The following is a 15720-nucleotide window of genomic DNA, read 5'->3' on the forward strand; positions in this document are numbered from 1 at the left end:
TCCCAATACTTGCTGTGGTTAAAAGTAAGTATTTATACAAATAATATATGTAAATAAAACCCTGGAAAATGAGAGGAAATTTTCTTTTAATTTACCAAAATGTATTCTGAAAATTTCATATAGAATCTCAAATAATAAAGAAGAAACTTAAAAATACGTATTTAACAAATATATAGTAATTTCTCATAAAATGGTCAGAAAGCATTCACAGCTGAGTACAATCACGGGTATGTATTTACTAAACAGAAATTAATAATTATAAACTGCTTGTGAGATTTATGAGGTACATGAAGTTTTAAAATCATATCACTGGGAGGTACTGTGAGGTTTTCACAATATATTAAAAGGTAGCTATGCTACTTCCTCCAAATTCTACAACCACCTGTGATGATATCTTTCTTATTAATCACAGTAAGCTATAGTGGAAATCTAATCACAAATAAAGACACGTAGTTCTTAAGAGTGGGAATTATAGTAGAGGGAAAAAGCAAAGGTAGATCTCTACAACTCATTATACTAATAAACTCATTGTAAAAAATAAAACCATGAAAGTATTAAAAGAAAACATGAGTATTTTTATCATCATGAGGCTGGGAAGTCCTTTTTAAGCAAGACTGAAAATACAAGAAAAAACTGACATCAATTACAGACAAATTATATACTTTAAGTCAAAACACACAATAAACAAAACTCAAAGAATAAACTGGTCAAAAAGCATATTCTGAATGAAAACAGGTTACTACATAATACATATTACATGTATATTAGAATAAATAAACAACAGGTAGAGATCTTCAAAAGACCAGTAAGAAGAACTTTCACAACAGAATAATGGGCAAAGTATATGAAAAAGCAAATTACAGATTAAAAACTGCCAACAAATATTAAAACATGCTCAATCCCACTAAATAAATCATAAAATCTCATCAAAAAAAAATCTTTTATATTGGCAAAGATTTTAAAGGATGATTACCATCCAGTGGATATAAAGCACCCTTTTATACTGTTCCTGTGAGTATAAAGTGGTACAATTTCCTAGAAAGCAACTCAACAGTATTTATCAAAATATAATGTATAATCATCTATACTCAGCCAATCACTTTTACAAATTTATCATTTTGACATACTTACAGAAATACCCAAAGTTACATGTACAAGGATTTTTAGTACAATAACTCACAGCAGCTGAAAATTAGAAACTTAATTATCCTTCAATATGAGATTGATTAAATAATAGCATATCAGTAACTATAAATCATAAAATTATATGCATATGCTATAATAAATGCTCTAAAAATGTTATACATCCAATAAAAATATTAATATATTAATATGTACCAACATAGGAAAATAAACCTAATTAGTTAAGTTTGTATAATCATCCCACTTTCGCAAATGTATGGGCAAATGAATATTAATTTACACATTTTGATGATAACTTACATTTATGGAGTATAGCTGTATACTAACACACATGGGATTGTCATGAGCTGGAATCAACTAGCTGGCAACTGGTTACTTTTATAGAGTGCTTACTGTGAATGCCAGGTACTGTTTAAAGTGCTTTGTATACTTTGATTCGTTTAATCTCCCCAACATCTCCATTTTATTCGTAAGGAAGTGAAGTTAGGAATAATTTGCCTAGGATCACACATTTTATAAGCAGTAGAACCTTAATCACTATGCTACAATGCCTCTTTAAACTTAATAAAGACATTTACTTCCCATTTTTGGTACTCCCACCAAATAACAAATGAAATATAGAGGAAAAAACGCAACATCTTGAATAAAATAAGCAATCTGTAACAAAATCAAATTATCTATGAAGCCAACTCCCAAACAGTTACCAGCACCATAATCTCAGGTGATAAAAATGTAGTACAACTGTGCTGTCCAATATGGTAGCCACTAGCCACATATGGCTAGTAAGCACTTGACATGTGTCTTGTGTGACTCGGGAATTAAATTTTAAATTGTATTTAATTTTACCAAATTTAAACAGCCACATACAACTAGTGATTACCGTATCGGTTAGCGTAATTCTAGAGTACTCTAGAGGGAGATGAGTATGCTGATGGCCAACATACATGACCTCGACTGTGGGCATAATACAGCTATTCCCCAAAGTTCATCATCCTGAAAGGCGTCATCCTTTGATAAAGGCAGTAAGCTATAAGACTGGGAATGCGCCACAGTTGAAGTGGCGGAAAGGTCTGTATCTATTTTCTCCAATGTAAACCTTCTAGCTGAGAGAGGATATGGAAAGTAGAATGAGGTGGTTGTGAAGGATTAAGGGGATTAGAGCCCAGGAAGCCTGTGAAGCTTGGAGGGCTATGGTAACCTCTTGAATACATCAAGCTAATTGGGGACATGCCTCACCAATTAAGTAACATTTAGTAAGGCTGTAAAATAGACAAGTCCCCAATCCTACTATTATCAAGTGGTTGTTACGGACTAAATTGTGTTTCCCAAAAAGATATGTTGAAGTCCTAATCCCTGTGCTTGTGAATGTGACCTTGTTTAGGGAAATAGGGTTTTTCTTTGCAGATGTTACCAGTTAAATTAACTATGTCATACAGGAGGGCAGGATGGCCCCTAATCCTATAAGACTGGCATCTTATAAAAGAGGAAGGCGGACACAGAAACAGGAGTCACAGACAGGAGAAAGACAGACACCCTGTGAAGACAGAAGCAGATGTACCTATTAGAAGCATGGGAATGCCAAGGATTGCTGGGAGAACCCAAAACTAGGGCATGGAACACCTCCTCTCTCAGATCCCTCAGAAGGAATCGATAAGGCTAATACCCTGATTTTGACTTTAGCCTTCAGAGCTGTGAGAAAATAAATTTCTGTTCTTTAAAATTTCTGTTCAAAATACCCACTTTGTGGTATTTTGTTATGGTAACCTTAGGAAATCAAGACAGCAGGTATCAAAGACCCCAACATAAATAATTAGAAAGGTACAAACGGAAAAAAAAAACAAACCAAAACAGAAAAACTTAAACATTCAAGGAAATTATAAATAGCATACTGTCTTTAAATAGGAGATTCAGTGTTTCAAAAGATATAACAAAACACAAAAAAGTGTCTTCCTGAACTCAGAATAGAAATTAAAGAGAAAGATAAAAGCACTGAAATAAAAGCCACATTAGAACAACAAAACACCCAAGAAACATAACTGAGAAAAAAACAAAAACCTGTAGTTGGGACTTGAGGAAACAACACTAATAAGAACACAATAATAACATAAGAAGGATTAACAAGGTCACAGATACAGAAGACAAGGACATTCAAAGTATGCATAATCAGTACATGAAGCAAAAACTGACAGAAATGAAAACATAAACAGACGATTCAACAATAATGGTTGGAGACTTCAATATCTCACTTCCAATTACGGATAAACCAACCAGGCAGGAAATCACCAAGGAAACAGAAGATTTGAACAACTAGACTCCTAACAGATAACTACAGAATACTCCACCCGACAGAAGAATACACACTCTTCTCAAATGCACATGGAATATTCTCCAGGACAGATCATATACTAGGCCTTAAAACAAACCTCAATACACCCACTCCTCACTTATCAACACGGTTAGGTTCCAAAGACCAGGTCGTTGTGCAAAAATCAGCGTTATGTGAAAATGGAGGACATTTTTTTGTCTTCAGAGCATCCATTTGTCCCATTTTTTTTTATTTAGAAAATATGAACACAGAAATAATAACAGCTAAGATTTAATGAGCCCTGGTGGCACACTGGTTGAGAGCTCAGCTGCTAACCAAAAGGTCAGCAGTTTGAATCCACCAGCCGCTCCCTGGAAGTCACTATTAGCCAGAATCAGCTCAAGGGCAACAAGTTTTGTTTTTTGTTTTTTTAAAGTTCTACTGATGCGCTCCTCACTGTGACAAGTTCAGTTATGGATTATTCCTCTGCGCAAAAGGAGACTTGGAGGAGTAGACGCTGGATAAAGCCGGGCTGTGTGACTGGGGGGCTTAACCACTTTACCTTCCTCCTGTGCGGGGTCAGAGCTTCCTTCACAGAGCCACCTCCAGGGCTCCACTCCCACCCCTGTAAGCTCTGTGCTCACAATCCTGGAGCCTGCTCTACCCTCTGGGCCTGGAGAGTCACCAGGCTTGGGGCTTCCTGCAAGGGCGATGGGAGCCTGGCCGTGCACCCAGCCTCACCAAGGAGGAGGCTTCAGGTTCAGTTCAGCTAACTTTTGGATGTCATTAAACTTGCATGCATTTCTTCCAAATACCCTCTCAAATGCCTCTCTCTCCTTCCTTCCCACACCCGGGCAATTTCGAACGGCACAGCCTCAGGCCGCATAGAAGCTGGGAACCCAGAATGGTTGTCTGCTGGCTTGGTGCTGCCTTTGTGCCTAAGCCTGGAGGCCGTGGCCACAAAGGAGGCCAGCCCCATGCGGCAGATGGACACAGTGGTGGGTGCCCACAGAAGGGAGCAGAGGGTGCCTGACCCAGCTTCTGGGAGGCCACCTGGAGATCCTCCTTGAGGGAGGGTAATGCTCTGCAGTCACTGTTGCCAAGCCCACCACCTCATTAATGCGCAAAATAGTCAGTAGATTTTTTACTACTGTCATAAAGGTGAAATGTTGGATAATGAGATAGTCGGTAAGTTGAGGAGTATGGCTATTTCTGGAGCACTGGTAGCACAGTGGTTTAGAGCTACAGCTGCTAACCAAAAGGTCAGCAGTTTGAATCTAACAGCCACTCCCTGGAAATCGTATGGGACAGTTTAACTCTGTCCTATAGGGTCGCTCTGAGTCGGAATCAACTCGACAGCACCTAATAACAACAGGTTTATTTTTAAAAGGACAGGAATAACAGAAAGTATGTTCTCCAACCACAGCAGAATAAAATTAGAAGTCAGTAGCAGAAAGAAATTCGCGATTCTGAAGGAATTAAACAACACACTCTTAAATAACCAATGGATTAAAGTTAAGTACCAAAAAGGGACTTAGAAAATACTTTGAGATAAATGCAAATGAAGACACAACATATCAAAACTTCTAAGAACGACAGTAGTGTTTAGAGGAAAATTTATAGCTGTAAATGCAGTGTTAACAAAGAAGAAAGGTCTCAAAACAGTAACCTAACATTAAGACACTGGAAAAAGAAGAGCAAACTAACCCCAAAGAAAGCAATAAGAAGGAAATAATAAATAGTAACAGAATAACAAATAGCAAAAATCACTGAAACCAAAAGGTGGTTCTTTGAAAAATGCAACAAAATGAACAAACCTTTACTCAGACTGACCAAGAAAAATAGAAGACAAAATCCTAAGTGAGAAAGGAAAAGGGGATATTACTACTGACCTAACGGAAATAGAGAGTATTATAAAGGAATACCATGAACCATAAAGCTAAATAAAACCTTAATGATACTATCTCATACCTACCAGAGTTGTAAGAAAATGAAAAAAATCTGACAGTACCAAGTTGTGGCTAGGATGCAGACAGACATTCTCAACCCCATTAATAATCAGAGAAATGTAAACTAAAATCATAATGAGATACCATCTCACATGCATTAGACTGGGCAGAAAAAAATGCTTTACAATATGTGCTGGGAAGGATGTAGAGCAGGAGAAATGCTCGTAGACCGCTGGTAGATATGTAAGCCGATGCAACCAGTTTGGAAAACCATTTGACATTATCTTTGGTTTAACTTGCACATTCTGGATGTATATACTCTGTAGAAAACCTTTTGCACATATGCAACAAGATTCACATATATAAACGTTTAAAACAGAATTTCTATAATATGAATAAAACCGCGAAGTGCCATATATCCCTAGTAGAACAGTGTATAGTCATACAGTGAAATGCTGTGTATACATAAATCAAAACAAACATTTATACATATCATCATGAAAGAATCATACAAGCATAATACTGAGCAAAAGAAGTCACAAATATTCATGCAATGTGATTCTGTATATATATATATGCACAAAATGGAAAATAGGTAAACAAGACTATTTGGTTTAGAGAGTCATACTCCATTAGAAAATAACATTCAGAAAATTTAGGATCAGTGTACATGCTATGAAGCAGAATATGTCTCTTACCAGCCCTCTTAGAAAATCCTGTTGAGAGGAATCTCAAAGATGTCATAAAATATCCATTATCTATTCTTTGACCAATAAATTTTACTGTTACTACTGCAAATGGAAGGCACTGTCTAGGTTTATCTACTGGCTTTGAAAAATCATTGTATTCATAGAAGTATACCTGAAAGATAAAGCAGAAGGAAAAAAAGGATAACATTTTAATGCTGATTAAGTTTAGAAATCAGACTTAAATAGGCTCCTATTCTTGAAAAAAAAAAAAAAAACCTCATATAATTGTATGATGTTATTTACTCATCTGCTGCCATATACTCCCTCCTCTCCCTGTTTTCTTCAACCCTGGTTTGTCTTGGAAGAAGTACAACCAGAACGCTCCTTAGAAGCAAGGATGGTGAGACTATGTCTCACGTACTTTGGACATGTTATCAGGAGGGATCAGTCCCTGGAGAAGGACATCATGCCTGGTAAAGCAGAGGGTCAGTGAAAAAGAGGAAGACCCTCAACAAGATGGAATGACACAATGGCTGCAACAATGGGCTCAAGCATAACAACAATTTTCAGGATGGTGCAGCTACTATGAGTCAGAACTGACTCGATGGCACCTAACAACAACGGTTTTTTTATAGATATCTAAAATTTCCTTCTTTTCTTTTTATTTATTTATTTTTACTGTGATTTAGGTTAAAGTTTACAGAACAAGTTAGTTTCTCATTAAACAGTTAATACACAAATTGTCTTGTGACATTGGTTGCCAACCCCGTGATGTGTCAACACTCCTTCTCCTCCACCCCAGGTAAAAACCTCTTTCTTTTCCACCATATATCTTTTTCTTGGTAGGCTACTAATGTCTGCAGAAGCAGATACGATCGATATTTTTTTCTGCATTTTTTTATTTTTTATTGTACTTCAGGTGAAGGCTTACAGAAGAAATGGTTTCTTAGTACACATATTGTTTTATGACATTGGTTAACAACCCCACAACATATCAACCCTCTCCTTTCTTGACCTTTTTTTTTTGGTGAAAATATACATAGCCAAATATACACCATTTCAAAAATTTCTACATGCACAGTTCAGTGACATCGACTACACTCTTCCAATTGTGCTGCTATTCTCACTTTAGATGAAGGCTTACAGAACAAAATAGTTTCTCATTTAACAGTTAGTACACGTTGCCCTATGACAATGGTTAACAACCTCACAACACAGCAACACTATCCTTACTCAACCTTGGGTTCCCTATCACCAGCTTCCCTGTCCCCTTCTGCCTCTTGTCCCTGGACTGCTGTACCTCATTAGTCCCATCTGGTTTTATGGGGCTGTCCACTCCCAGGCTGAACGGTGAACCTTGGAGACGACTTCACCACTGAGCTAAAAGGGTGTCTGGGGCCATACTCTCGGGATTTCTCCAGCCTCCTTTAGGCCAGTAAATCTGGTCTTGTTTTGTGTGTGAGTTAGAATTTTGTTCTACATCCTTCTCCAGCTCTGTCTAGAACCCTCTGTTGTGATCCTGGTCAGAGCAGTCGGTGGTAGCTGGGCAGACACAATCGATTTTTAAATAAAAAATCTTTTTCTTAAAAGGTAAATGTTTTGCATATGCTCTGGAACCACTATACAAGTCAATTGTGAAAATAACAATAGCTTAATACCTTTTATGTGGAAGTATATATACAGAAGACTAAAAATCCACTAAGTGTTTCAGCAACATATAATAGAAGACTTATATCTTAAAATACTTAGTAGTAAGGAGCCCTGGTGGTGCAAAAATCAAGCACTCAGCTGCTAACCGAAAGACTGGCAGTTCGAACCCACTCATCAGCTTCACGGGAGAAAGACCTGGTGATCTGTTCCTGTAAAGATTACAGCCTAAAAAACCCCTATGGGGCAATTTTACTCTGTGACATGGGGTTGCTGTAAGTCATAAATCGACTGGACAGCACCTAACAACAAAAGAAATAAAGTCAACCTTTTCTCCCTTTAAAGTACAAAGAATCAATAACCTTGTTACAAAACAGCCTTTTTAAAAGTGAAGTTGGCACGTTTTGTAAATTAGGAATTAATCTATGGAATATCTAAATAAAGGAGCCACTGTACTTTGAATAAAGTTAAATGTAAATTTGGAAACTTCTTTCTTAACATTCCCAGATCACAAACATTAGAACAGCTTTCACTATTTATGTAAGGTCATATTACATTGAATAAATTAAGAACTTTGCAATTAATATTTTGGGAAGTTCTTTTAAGTCTTTTGTCATTGACTGTGAAAAACGGGGCTTTCAAGCAGTCAGTCACATGAACTGAAAAGTTAACATACTGCTGAACCGTAGGCTTGTAGCTCCATGGTATCTTTCGGAGAAGGTGTATTTCTTGACATATGGCAATCAAAATTAGGAGAAGGATCCAAACAAACTTTGTTTTTATCTACAGAAGGCTGAATTTTCTTCACTTTTCCAAAGAGAACCTAAAAGCAAAAAGTTAAAAACAAAAACAAAAAAACATTTAAAAACGCTTACATATTTGGAACACAAATTAAGGCTAACACTATTTTTAAGGAATTTAGAGAGATGAATGGAGAGACAATCCATGTCCCAGATGAATAGGGTGACTTGAAATTGAAATTCTGCCAATTCTCTTCCCAAATTAGAGTAAATTAGAGTAACTGCAAAAAAAAATTTTAAAAACTATTTTTAGAGATGATTTTTAGTCTAAAAACTATTTTGGAAGACTAAACAAACAAGAATAGCCTAGAAACTTAAAAAAAAAAATCTTTGGGTCAGAGACAAGAGAACAGGGCAGGTGACCAGCACTTCCAGATATTTAAATCATGTTTTAAAAGGCTGGCACTACTACAAGGAAAGGGGAAAAAAAAAGAACAAAATACAAAGTCCAGAAATAAATCCAAGCATACACGAAAATGTAGTATAATAAAAAAGATACCATTTGAAATTAAGTGAAGCAAGAAAAATCAATAAATGGCCCGAGACAATTGAAAAACTTATTTTTATCTGTAATACAAAAAAATACCAATCAAGTTAAATATTTACATATTAAAAAAATAATGAAAATATTGTAGAAATATAGGCAAATATTTGTCTACTTTCAAGTGGTAAGTCTTTTCTAAGCATGCATAGCATGAAATTATCAACCAAAAACTCATAGACTATAAAATATTCTAAAACTCTATACATCAAAAACAAGTATAATTTTTTTTAAAAGCCATAAACGTAATTAAGCAGCAAAAGACAAGCTGGAAGAAAGTACCAACAAATATGACAAAAGTTTCACATTTTATTTAAACTCAGCTATTCTATTATTATTATTTTTTTAATAGGTTATTTATTTATTCAAAAATCAAAACAACTCATTCAAAAATAAAAACAATAATTCATTCAAAAACGTAATGGGGTTATCCTGGATTGGATTCTGGAACAGAAAAGACACTGGTGGGAAAACTGGGAGAGGCCCAATGCAGTCTGTTTAGATAACAATAATAAACCAATGTTCAATCAGTGTTAGGTGAAACTGGGTGAATTATACACGGAAATTATCTTTGCAACTTATCTGTTAAGTCTAAAAATTATTCAAAAACAAAAAGTTTATTAACAAACAAACAAATAGTAAAACATTATATGGAGGAAAAGGAGCCCTGGTGGCACAATGGTTAAGCGCTCAGCTGCAAATTGAAAAGTCAACTGTTCAAACCCAGCCAGTGGCTTCACGGGAGACAGATCTAGCTATCTGCTCCCATAAAGAATACAGCCTAGAAAACCCTATGGGGCAGTTCTACTCTTTCACAGGGGGTCACTGTTCCACTTGAAAATCGACTTGATGGCACCTGATGACAACAACATACAGAGGGAAGTCCAGCTCTCAAAATACACGTTAACGAAATATAATGCCTACAAATCAAACAGGAAAACTAAGAAAAAGAAAGTAAGAACTGGCAAAAGATTAACAGGCAATTCACTAAATATAAATAGTCTACAAATATATACAGAATATTTAAATTCAGAGAAAAGGAAAAAAAATTGAACCAGCAATGATAAACTATCACATAACACACTGGCAAACAAATTTAAAAAAGCATAATAGCTACAGTCAGTGACGGTGTGCAATAACAAGCATTCCCACATACTGTGATGGAAATGTCAACTAGTACAACCAAGAAGCTGGACTACAAGAGGAAGATGGCATCAGGATAGCGGAAGATTCATTAACAACCTGCAATATGCAGATGACACAACCGTGTTTGCAGAAAGCAAAGAGGACTTGAAGCACTTACTGATGAAGATCAAAGACTACAGCCTTCAGTATGGATTATACTTCAACATATAGAAAACAAAAATACTCACAACTGGACCAATAAGCACCATCATGATAAAGGGATAAAAGATTGAAGCTGTCAAGGATTTCATTTTACTTGGATCCACAATCAACGCTCATGGAAGTAGCAGTCAAGAAATCAAATGACGTGCTGTATTGGGCAAATCTGCTGCAACAGACCTCTTTGAAGTATTAAAAAGCAAAGATGTCACTTTGCAGACTAAGGTGCATCTGACCCAAGGCACGGTATTTTTAATTGCCTCATCTATGTATGCAAAAGCTGGACAATGAATAAGGTAGACCTAAGAAGAATTGATGCCTTTGAATTATGGTGTTGGTGAAGAATACTGAATATACCACGGACTGCCAGAAGAACAAACAAATTTTAGAAGCAGTACAGCCAGAACGTTCCTTGGAAGCGAGGATGGTGAGACTTCATCTCACTTACTTTGTACATGTTACCATGAGGGACCAGTCCCTGGAGAAGGACATCATGAATGGCAAGTAGAGGGTCTGTGAAAAAGAGGCGGACCCTCAACGAGATGGACACAGTGGCTGCAACAATGGGCTCAAGCATAAGAATGATTGTGAGGATGGTGCAGGACGAGGCACTGTTTTGTTCTATTGTATATAGGGTCGCTATGAGTGGGAACCAACTCATCCGCACCTAACCACCACCACTACCTTTCTCAAGGAGCCCTGGTGGTGCAGTGGTTAACTGCTCAGCTGTTCATCAAAAGGTCATGCTTCGAACCCATCAACCACTCCATGAGAAAAAGATGTGGCACTCCGCTTCTGTACAGATTACAACCTTGGAAACCCTATGGGGCAGTTCTACTTTCAGAGGACAACTGTGTACTACATACCAAACGTTGTAAAAGTGTATCTAAGAATTAACCGATTAATTCTTAGCAAATAATAAAAAATCTGTGTAAGAATATACCTACAAGGATGATCCAAGTAGTATTTAGAAGAGCAAAACAAAAACCACCAAAAACCAGGCAAGTTTATGATAGAGGTTCACTAGGGAATACCATGCAGCCATTAAAAATAGTATTAGAGAGAATATTTAATAGCATAGAAAAGTTGATTTTATAATCAGTGAAAAAGGCAGGTTATATTACATAAAGAACATATCTTAATTACAATTACACATGCATTATCTGTATACATAAACAGAAGATTAAATAAAAATATACAAAAAAATTAACTTATTAATGGGATTTTGGAGCTTTTTAGTATGTTCCAAATTTCTAACATTAATGTATTAATTTTTAATATAAATATTTATGTATTTGATGTATAAAATATAAGAAGTATACCAGATGAACTGTTGGTGGTATGTGGATACACACACATCCCAAGTAGTCCTTACACAAATGAGGACACTGACTATTACTGTTGATTTTAGTAGTTCTGGCAAAACAGCAATTAAACCAAGAGTAAATCTTAAAATCAATTTGTTAATGATTGAGATTCTGCTGTCAGTCACTGTTTCTGCTTTGAAATAATATTAGACTCTCAGAAAAGTTGCCAAGTCAGTTCAGAAGTCCCATATATGCTGTATCCAGCTCTCCCTAATGTTAACATCTTACATAACCATGGCACAACTATTAAAACTAAGCAATTAACATTGCTGCAAATATATTAAACTGTAAAAGTTTAGTAATTTAGTTTAATTCAGAATTATTAAAACAATGTTTCAGAGAAAGACACTTAAAACGCTACGGTATGAATTATGGTCTGGACAAAAGAGGGAAAGAGAAAAGGGTCAATCAGGACAGAAAAAGATGTACACTGAGAAGACGAAGATGATAAAGACAGTCTTTACTTACTTGGAATTTTGCTTTGTGCTGTACACCCAAGTAAAGATACAGGTATAGAGGAAAATTTCCAATGAAGATAGTAACAATCATAAATGTAAGTATTATTTATTTTATATAACATAATTTAAAAACACTAGTAATTCTCACTGAAAAGAAAACATATTCAGATAAATTTGGAGCAAACTATGACATTTAATATTTGGTTTATGCTACCTACCTTAAATATTATAATACTTTCTACAGCACTGTTTCTAGTATGAGCATAATTCAAGGCAACATCAACATGTCGAAATACATAAATTCCAAGAAGAGGATTTCCTAATATCTTTAATGTAGATGCTTTGGTACTTATTCCATTCTGATATATTTCAGCCACATCACTTTGAGGCAGTGCTAAAAAGCAGAAATGTTCTTCCAGTTCTCTCCCATGTCTTCCACTCTCACGCATCTCTGCCCTGAAACAAAATAATGTGCAGTTAAATGAGAACCTCCGTAGAATTTTCAAGGTGAAGGTAAATATTTCAGCTTACCACAGTTAGAAAACAATAAAATTAATGAAAACATTCAGACACGTGAGCATCCTATGCTAACAAAGTTAGGCTGAAAGCCATCTATGAATTCAGGAAGGGGATAGATTACTATTTGTCCAGAATTCAAGGTTCACGTTCTAAGCCAGGATAATAAGAGCTAACATTTCTCGAATGCTGTTTATGTGCCCAGTAATGTTAAGTCTTAAGCTTTACATGCATTTTGTCATTTCATTCTCAACTACTCGAGAAGGTGATGTTATTATTTTTATTGCTACGCACATTTTAAAAATGAGGTTCAGAAAGCTGAAACTTGCCAAAGTAACAGAGCGGTCAAGTTGGAATTATACATGTCAACTCTTACCAGGTTCCAGAGCATAAGCTCTTACTAATTATGTTATGGAGAGAAAAATATGTGTTTCCTTAAATGAAAACTATATATATAAGGTCAATTATTAGGGACAGTCTCCATTATTCAGAGATACATGTAACAGCTAGGAAAAGCAAGTTAAGATTTTACTACAAACTCCTATTTTATTAGTAAGAAAAGTATGAATCATCTTCAGAAAAGATTATAATCTAAATCCAACCGTATCAATAATTACATTAAATGTAACTGATGTAAATACTAACATTAAAAGGCAAAGATTTTCAGACTGGATATAAAAAGCAAAACCCAGTATTATATTGTCCATAAGAAACTAAAAATAAAGACATATGTTAAAAGTAAAAGAACGAAAACAGATATACTATGTAAACACAAAAGAAACCTGGAAATGGCCTTATTAATATCAGATAAAACAAATATCAGAACAAAGAATGTTACCAAAGATAAAGACGACCATTAAATAATTATAAAGGGCTTAATTCACCAAGAAATCATAATCATAAATGAAACAACAAAAACTTGACAACAATCTAAATTTATCAGTATGAGACTGTGTAAAAAAAATAAACCTTTTTTTGCATATAACGTGCCCACATAAATAACATGCCCATACACATAACACGTGGAAATGATGAAATTAAGTAACATACTTCTGGAACAGAGCGCCCACGCATACACCACGCATTTCTCGTGACACTTCCAGAAGCAAATTTCAGCCTTACTCATCCTCCCAAATTACAGGTGAATCTTATCATTCTGTTCATTTACTTTCATTCTGCTCAGTTTTCTTTAATCTCCTGCTTATGCGTATAAAAGTAGTCCAAAAGTGTTACTTTTGATAATAACTGTATATGAGGTATAAGCCACGTTCAAGAAATCATGGACTGAGTTTGGTAATCCCCCGGTAATCGGAAAATAAACAATCAAAACTGTGTGTTTTTTATTAATTAACTTTAAGTAATATAAAATCAATACCTACCTTAAGTGAAGTTTCCATGTAATCAGAAATAAAAATTGAAGTCAGCAATATGTAAAAAAAAAAAATTGGCATAGTGCACTTACAAAAATAACAGGTGGGAGGACTGTGCAGCTGGCAACAAACATACAATGCTTGCATTATCTGCATAAAAAACACAGTAGTACATTCATGTAATGAAATTACTGATTTTTTTTAAACGAGGAAGCTCTCTAGGTACTGATGTTAAGTATCTACAACACTCATTAGTAAGTAAAAAAAAAAAAAAAAAGCAAGACTCAAAGGAGTGAGCCACTGTTTATCTAAGGCAAAGATGAGGAGAAATATACATATTTGCATCTGTTAGTGTATGTGCAGTAAATTAATATTGTACGTAATTGAATGTAAGATGCATCAATTATAAGCTGCACCGTTATTTTATGACCAACAAAAGTGTCAGCACATTGATATGACACAATATTGATTCACTAGATATATTCTGATAGCAGAGTTAATGTGGAAAAATGTGCATTTATGAATGAATAAAATTGTGGTTACCTCAGAGGGATAGAGGTAGGTGGGGTAGAACTATTTTGATAAGGTATATAGACGGGAGAATTTTTGTTTGAGAGTTTTTATTAGTTTTAAATTTTGAACAGCATGTTGTTAGTTTCGTTGAGTTGATTCCGACTCCTGGCGACCCTATGTACAACAAAAAAAACACTGCCCAGTCCATCCTCACAATCGTTGCTATGTTTGAGCCCATTGTTGCAGCCACTGTGTTTATCCGTCTCATCGAGGGTATTCCTCTTTTTCGCTGACCCTCTATTTTACCAAGCCTGATGTCCTTCTCCAGGGACAGGTCCCTCCTGATTCTCCCTTACTGACCATCGCATTATCTGACATTTCACATTTACGACAGTAGTAAAAAATCTACAATCCGACTATTTTGCACATTAGTAAGGAGCCAAGGCGAGAGGGCAAGAAGGAAGAGGAGGGCAAGGTTTGTGAGAGGGAAAGGCTGTGCAAGTTGCCAGCCGTTCGTATTACCTGGGTCGGGTGGAGGAGCCGGCCCAGGCCTGTGGCGAGCATGGGGTGGGCAGCTGGCTTGCAAGAGGTGAGGACAGCTGGGCCGCAAGGAGATGGCAGAGCCAGGCAGGGGACTTGGAAGTCTCTTCTTCTGAAGAGGCGTCTCTGCCACCTCTGCAGCCTCCACCGGGCCCAGGTAGCCAGGCCTCAACTGCCTGCAAGCCCAGGAGCCATCCAGCTGCCGAAGCCTGTCTCCGGGGCTGGTGGAGCAGGAAAGTAGAGGGATGAGGCGCAGGGATCCACCTGAAGCCCTGGAGCGCAGCCAGGTGATGATCAGCCCCTGCTGGTCTGGAGTCAGTCGGCAACCCCCATCACCACCACCACCACCTCCAACACTCACGGCTCCGTGGTGGTGGTGAAGGCATAGTGGGGAAGGGGGGACACTGGGCCCACGTGCATCCTGAGATGCACCAGGGGCAAGGCCTCGACTCTTGCATAAAGTTTATTTTTGCATAATGACCTGGTCTTTGGAACCTAACCATGTCGATAAGTGCAAAGTGGGTACATATGTAGGAAA

At 36.5% G+C, this 15720-nt stretch overlaps 1 protein-coding gene across 1 annotated transcript in view; it reads right to left on the minus strand.

Moving 5' to 3' along the window:
• The window catches only part of TEX15 (testis expressed 15, meiosis and synapsis associated), a 50265-nt gene that overhangs the window by 17446 nt on the left and 17099 nt on the right, over positions 1-15720 (minus strand). Inside the window, exons 3-5 of the mRNA XM_023737831.1 lie at positions 12462-12699; positions 8410-8556; positions 6096-6258 (exon numbers count right to left, since the gene is read on the minus strand). Coding sequence (XP_023593599.1) covers positions 6096-6258; positions 8410-8556; positions 12462-12699 — 548 coding nt within the window. The remainder of the gene's footprint in view (positions 1-6095; positions 6259-8409; positions 8557-12461; positions 12700-15720) is intronic.

The sequence above is a fragment of the Trichechus manatus genome, unplaced genomic scaffold (genome assembly GCF_000243295.1).
Source record: "Trichechus manatus latirostris isolate Lorelei unplaced genomic scaffold, TriManLat1.0 scaffold00109, whole genome shotgun sequence".
Lineage (NCBI taxonomy): Eukaryota > Metazoa > Chordata > Mammalia > Sirenia > Trichechidae > Trichechus > Trichechus manatus.